The sequence below is a fragment of the Gekko japonicus genome, unplaced genomic scaffold (genome assembly GCF_001447785.1).
Source record: "Gekko japonicus isolate JY-2015 unplaced genomic scaffold, Gekko_japonicus_V1.1 scaffold995, whole genome shotgun sequence".
In the NCBI taxonomy this organism is placed as follows: domain Eukaryota; kingdom Metazoa; phylum Chordata; class Lepidosauria; order Squamata; family Gekkonidae; genus Gekko; species Gekko japonicus.
Window position 1 is genome coordinate 647,212 of NW_015173152.1, and position 6,775 is coordinate 653,986.

At 44.9% G+C, this 6,775-nt stretch overlaps 1 protein-coding gene across 1 annotated transcript in view; it reads left to right on the forward strand.

The window, feature by feature from the left end:
- RECQL (RecQ helicase-like) overlaps positions 1 to 6,775 on the forward strand; it is a 32,226-nt gene that overhangs the window by 12,931 nt on the left and 12,520 nt on the right. Inside the window, exons 8-10 of the mRNA XM_015422386.1 lie at positions 3,155 to 3,322; positions 5,235 to 5,316; positions 5,482 to 5,630. Coding sequence (XP_015277872.1) covers positions 3,155 to 3,322; positions 5,235 to 5,316; positions 5,482 to 5,630 — 399 coding nt within the window. The remainder of the gene's footprint in view (positions 1 to 3,154; positions 3,323 to 5,234; positions 5,317 to 5,481; positions 5,631 to 6,775) is intronic.

Genomic DNA, 6,775 nt, shown 5'->3' on the forward strand with positions numbered 1-6,775 from the left:
ATTCGTCTGCTTCTCTTGATCCTGTTACTGAGGAAACCCAGGAGAACCTATGTCAGGTCCCCAGTCAATTCACTCTCCAGACACACTATTGGCTCTGTAATGCTTTATTAGTGATACGATGCCGTGGGTTCCAAAGCCTTTGTTAGGACTGAAGGAAAGCGTGGGAAAATACAAGATACAGGTAAAACCCAGAAATTCCATAGACACACACACGTCACACCTAGTCTCTGGCGTTTCTATGGGAACATGGACAGATATATGATGGTCTAGCTAACCTAGCCTCTGGCATACAGATCTCTAAGGACAGTCTCACGGGAACTATCTTGGGGCGCTGCTTCAAGAAAGTTACAGAGCCGCTACTCCCATGTACTCCAGCAACACCCCCCCCTCCCGAAATTTGATATGACAAGCAAAAGTACAGTGATAAGAACCAGGACTGCTAGAAATTGAAAGTAAACTGCCCTGAGCTTGACAACCTACAACACAGTGTGAAATCTTCCAGCCTAGCCTTCACTGTGCTTACTGGAGGTTTCGTTATCTCTGGACCAGAAACTGATGTTAGTTGGAATGTCGCCTAATCATATTTCCGATATGGGCGAATCCAAAGTGTTTTCTTTGATCAAAAAGCATGTCCTAGAAAATGATTACAGCAGTTTGATCTTAAGAGCCTGTCTTTTGGTCTTTTCCCAAAGAAATCTTTTAACCCCCCCCCCCCTCAATATGTACTATTTTACTATCCCATGAGACAACAGAGCTTTCTTAGTCATAAGATTGAATATTATACTTTCAGTGGTTCTATAGGGGAGATTTCTGAATAGGCCTTATTCTGGTAGAATTTGCCTTTGTGGCCTTAATAGGATTGATACAGCTTTTCACGTTCTGCTCGAGTGCATTTTTTTTGAGAATATAAAAGGTATCATTATATCAAGCTGCTAATTGATCAGTCGTCCCCCTACACCCTGGAAACTCTCTCCTTTGCTTAGGGATAAGGATCCTAAGATCACTTTGGCAATAGGAAAAACCGTTTCAGTCCTTGTAGTCCTTATGTTCAAAAAATGAGGAATAAGAATCTTCTGCTGCTCAAGAGTTGTTTTATCAATGAGCTTCTAATGGAATAAAAGGAGATCTGGTTAATTCAGAGGGGCGGGATGGTTTTGCCACTTACAAGGATCCTGAAGCGCAGCGTAGAATAATGCACTGGTGAAAATATTGTGTCTGTGTTTAGTACCGTTAAGGTGCTTCTAACTTATGGCGACCCTCTGAATTAATAAGAAGATAAGAAGAGCCCTGCTGTATCAGACCAGTGGTCCCATCTAGTCCAGCATCCTGACTGACACAGTGGCCAACCAGTTCCTCTGGAGGTCCTGCAACAGGGCAGAGAGGCCGAGGCCTTCCCCCCCTGGCTCTTAGATTCAGAGGCTTAGTACCTCTGAATGTGGAGGTTCCACTCAGTCACCATGGCTAGTTTCCACTGATAGACTGATTCTCCACAAATCTATCTAATCCCTTTTGAAAGCTGTTTCTTACCATGGCCATCACTACATCCTCTGGCAGCGGATTCCACATTTTAATCACTCTCTGTGTAAAGTAGTATTTCCTTTTGTCCATCCTGAACCTACTGCCCATCAGCTCCATTGGATGCCCTCGAATTCTAGTATTTTGGGAGAGGGAGAAAAATTTCTCTTTGTCAACTCTCTTGATCCCCCATGCATAATTTGATCAACATCTATCATAGTTTTATAAACCCTTAGTCATCTCTTTTCTAAACTTAAAAAGTCCCAGATTCCTCAGCCTTTACTCATAGGGAAGGTGCTCCAATGTCCTCCAAAGCATCCTATCATTCTCAGGTCTTGCAGGCTGAAGACGGTGGTTTCCTTCATTGAGTCCATCCATCTCCTGTTGGGTCTTCCTCTGTCCCTGCTGCCTTCACCTTTTCCTAGAATTATTGTCTTTTCCAGTGACTCTTCTCATCATGTGACCAAAGTACAATAGCCTCAGTTTAGCTTCTAGGGAGAGTTCATACTTAATGGATCTACACCCCATTTATTTGTCTTTTTGGCAGTCCATCACGATATCCATGAAACTCTCCTCCAGCACCACATTTCAAAGGAATCCACTTTCTTCCTGTCAGCTTTCTTCGGTGTCCAATTTTCACACCTATACATAGTAGTGGGGAATACTGTGGCATGAATTATCTTTATCTTGTTTGCCAGCGACACATTCTCACTCTTAACAATCTTTTCTAGCTCCAGTTTTCTAGAGCCAGTTTGGTGTAGTGGTTAATTGTGTGGACTCTAATCTGGGAGAACGGAGTTTGATTTCCCCACTCCTCCACTTACAGCTGCTGGATGACCCTGGGCAAGCTGTAGTTCTGTCAGAGCTGTCCTTAAAAAAGAGCAGTTTCCATCAGAACTCTCTCAGCCCCACCTACCTCTCAGGGTGTCTGTTGTGGGGAGGGGAAGGGAAAGGAGATTGTAAACTGCTCTGAGACTCCTTCGGGTAGTGAAGGGTGAGGTATAAATCCAATCTCCTCCTCCACTTCCTCCTCCTCCTCCTTCTTCATGGCTGCCTTTCCCAATCTCAGTCTCCTGATTTCTTGGATTCAGTATCCCTTTTGGTTGATGATAGAGCCAAAGAATAACAAATCTTGAACAATTTCAGTTTCTTCATCGTCATGTGGGCTCCTGATGGCACCTGGTATTTCTGGCCACTGTGTGACAGAGTGTTGGACTAGATGGGCCTTTGGTCTGATCCAACATTGGCTTCTCTTATGTTCTTATGTCAACCATCTAGTTGTATAATTCCTGATTTCTTCCCGATGTTCAGCCGTAATCCAGCTTTGGCACTTTCCACTTTAACCTTCATCAGTAGAAAAATATTAGGATGCTTTATATTTTATTCACAGCAGCCTAATAACCCAGACTGGCACATGCTCACTGGAGCTTGGAAGCTGCGGGCGTGGTCAGTATTTGGGCGGGAGACCACCAAGGAAGGCAAGGTTGCTGTGCAGAGGTAGGCCATGGCAAACCGCTTCTGTGCACCTCTTGCTTTGAAAACCCCATCATCGAGGGATTGCCATGAGTCGGTTGCAAATTGACGGCACGCGATCATTGTTACCGTATTTTATTAACCAAAAGTCATTCACTTACACCTAGATTACAAGTTGCTTGGTATTCTAAAGCGGCAGTTTCCCACCGTGCCGTTGATCGGGTTGACTGCGACCGCAACGAGCCACGTTCTGCAGGATGCACAGAAAATCCTGTGCGTTCAGAAGTGCATCACCTTCACTGCGTCATTTAACCGGCCCAATCTGTACTACGAGGTATGCCTGTCGCTCTGTTGCTTCTTCCGATGAGGGGCGAGGAGAATCAGAGGTGCAATAGGCTCAGTCCAGCCCATTGAAAGGTGCAATACTGGGCATGTAAGTTGACTTAGCCCTGCTAAACCCTGACCTGGATGGCCCAGGCTAGCCCGTTGTTAGATCTTGGAAGCAAAGCAGGGTCAACCCTAGTTAATACTACCAGACCCACTAAAGTCGAGTGTTCCCATTTAACTTTTACCTATCCACTGTTGAGAATAGTGGTGCAGAATACATTGTCTGTTTGTTTTTTGGGTTCTTTTAATTGCAATCCCAAAACAGAAGGGGGAAAAAACCCAACAACAGTGGTGGCAAGTCTAGAGATAAGCATCTATAAAAGGTTTCCAGGTATCTAGAAATACGTCCATGCACAGTTGCCATCTGTATGCCATACGTTCAAGTGCCGATAAGGTTGTCAGTGAATTCCACGTGTTAATTACCCTTTGGGTGAGGAAGTACTCCCTTTTATCTGTTCTAAGCTCACTAGTCATTAATTTCATTGGGTGCCCAGAAGTTCTTGTATTGCGAGAAATTATTACATGCATAATTTTGTAACCTCTATCATGTCACCCCTTAGTCGTCATTTCTCCAAGCTAAAGAGCCCTAACCTCTTCAACCTTTTTTCATATGGAAGGTATTCCATCCCTTTAATCATTTTAGTTGCCCTTTTCTGCCCCTTTTCCAATGCTATAATGTCTTTTTTGAGGTACAGCTTCTGGAATTGTACACAGTATTCCAAATGAGGCTGCACTGTAGATTTATACAGGGGCATTATGATACTGCCTGATTTGTTTTCAGTTCCCTTCCTAACAGTCCCCAGCATAGCATTTGCATTTTTTATTGCAGTGACACACTGAGTTGACATTTTCAGTGAGTTATCTGCCACCAAGATCTTTCTCCTGGTCAGTTACCACCAGTTTGGACCCCATCGACTTATATTTATAGTTAGGATTTTTGGCTTCAATGTACATTACTTTGCACTTGCTCATGTTGTACCCCATTTGCTACACTGATGCCCAGGAACCGATTTTTAACATACTGCTTGGACGATATTTTCAGGAACCGATTTTTAACATACTACTTGGACGATATTTTTTTTTAACCTCGCTATAAAATAATCTCACTCCTTTTATCTGATAGTGCTCCTAAAATTACCCTTGCTGTTGCTAGATTTCTGACTTTTTTGGGCATAAAAGCTTGAAGATGTTATTTATCAGAGATGGGTATATGACTGCTCAAGATACTTGACCCAAAGAGCTTTAATCAGATGAAAGGAAACGAAATATACCTCCCAGCATTCTGATTAGATACATGCAGAGGTTTGGTCTCAGTAGACCATTGCAAGAGGCTATTAGTGTATATCAGGGGTGTTAAACTCATTTGTTATGAGAGCTGGATCTGACATAAATGAGACCTTGCCGAGCCGGGCCATGTGTGTCATAAAATATAACACCAGGTAGCGGAGATATAAACTTTATAAAGGCCACAAGAGACACCCTGTGAGGCAGGTGAGGCTGAGAGAGCTCTGACTGAAACTGCTCTTTCTCAAGAACAGCTCTTATCAGAACTATGGCTTGCCCAAGGTCATCCAGCCAGGTGCAAGTGGAGGAGTGGGGAATCAAACCCGGCGCTCCCAGATTAGAATGGCTGAGTGATTAAGAGAGTCTGGCGAAGCAAGCTATGATGCAGCAGCGGAACTGGAAGCAGGAGATGGCCAACTTCACTGCGGGCCTGATGGAAGCTCTCCGGGGGCCTGAACTGGCCCCCGGACCGCATGTTTGACACCCCTGGTGTATATGATCGTACAAAAATGGACTTAGGAAGTTATGAGCTACAATTAATTTTTCATTTTTAATGCCTTTTAAAAAACATTCAGGTTCGGCAAAAGCCTTCAAACGCTCAGAGTTTAATCGAGGACATCGTTAAGCTCATCAACGGAAGATACAAAGGCCTCTCAGGTGAACACGCACTCTAAGGGCTGGTTTCTAAAAGCACAATTGTCTCAGTAGGTGAGCTCCCTTGTAAAGATGTGCCTCTGGGGCCTCTGAAATCCTCGTTCTTGCTTTGTATGGGCAGTAGAGACCTCACCCCTGATTTCAACACATCTTTATTTCTCGGTTCAGGCATCATCTACTGCTTTTCCCAGAAGGATGCGGAGCAAATTACCATGAGTTTGCAGAAACTGGGGATCAAGGCGGGCACCTACCACGCGAACATGGAGCCCAAAGATAAGAGCAAAGTTCACAAGCGGTGGTCTGCTAACGACATCCAGGTGAAGTGTACAGTGAGGATTAGTCCTCTCCTGACACTGATCTTTTGGTTGTACTTATTGACTAAATATGTGTGCTGTTTTGCCAGAATCAGTGGCCTTTTCATCATAAAACCAGCACAGAGCATCGTGGTTAGAGCAGGGGTCTCCCAACCATTTTGAGCCTTTGGAACTCTGACACAGTGTGGTGGGCACAGCCATAAGAACATAAGAGACGCCAATGTTGGATCAGGCCAAAGGCCCATCCAGTCCAACACTCTGTCACACAGTGGCCAAAAATACCAGGTGCCATCAGGAGGTCCAGCAGTGAGGCCAGGACACTAGAAGCCTTCCCACTGTTGCCCCCCTAGCACCAAGAATACAGAGCATCACTTGCCCCAGAGCCCCTATCTATACCTTGTGGCTAATAGCCACTGATGGACCTCTGCTCCATATGCTTATCTAATTCCCTTTTGAAGCTGTCCATGCTTGTAGCTGCCACCACTTCCTGTGGCAGTGAATTCCATGTGTTAATCACTCTTTGGGTGAAGAAGTACTTCCTTTTATCCGTTCTAACCCGACCGCTCAGCAATTTCATTGAGTGCCTAGAGTTCTTGTATTGTGAGAAAGGGAGAAAAGTACCTCTTTCTCTACCTGCTCTTTCCCATGCATAATCTTATAAACCTCGATCATGTCACCCCTCAGGACATTAGAAGCCCTCCCACTGTTGACCCCCCCCCCCAAGCACCAAGATGACAAAGCATCACTTGCCCCAGAGCCCCTATCTATACCTTGTGGCTAATAGCCACTGATGGATCTCTGCTCCATATGCTTATCTAATTCCCTTTTGAAGCCGTCCATGCTTGTAGCCGCCGCCACTTCCTGTGGCAGTGAATTCCATGTGTTAATCACTCTTTGGGTGAAGAAGTACTTCCTCTTATCCGTTCTAACCCGACCGCTCAGCAATTTCATTGAGTGCCCACGAGTTCTTGTATTGTGAGAAAGGGAGAAAAGTACCTCTTTCTCTACCTGCTCTTTCCCATGCATAATCTTATAAACCTCAATCATGTCACCCCTCAGTCGTCGTTTCTCCAAGCTAAAGAGCCCCCACAAATGTCTGCTGCAGGAGGCTCCCAAAAATGTCTGCTCGCGGAGGCGGAGCCACACCC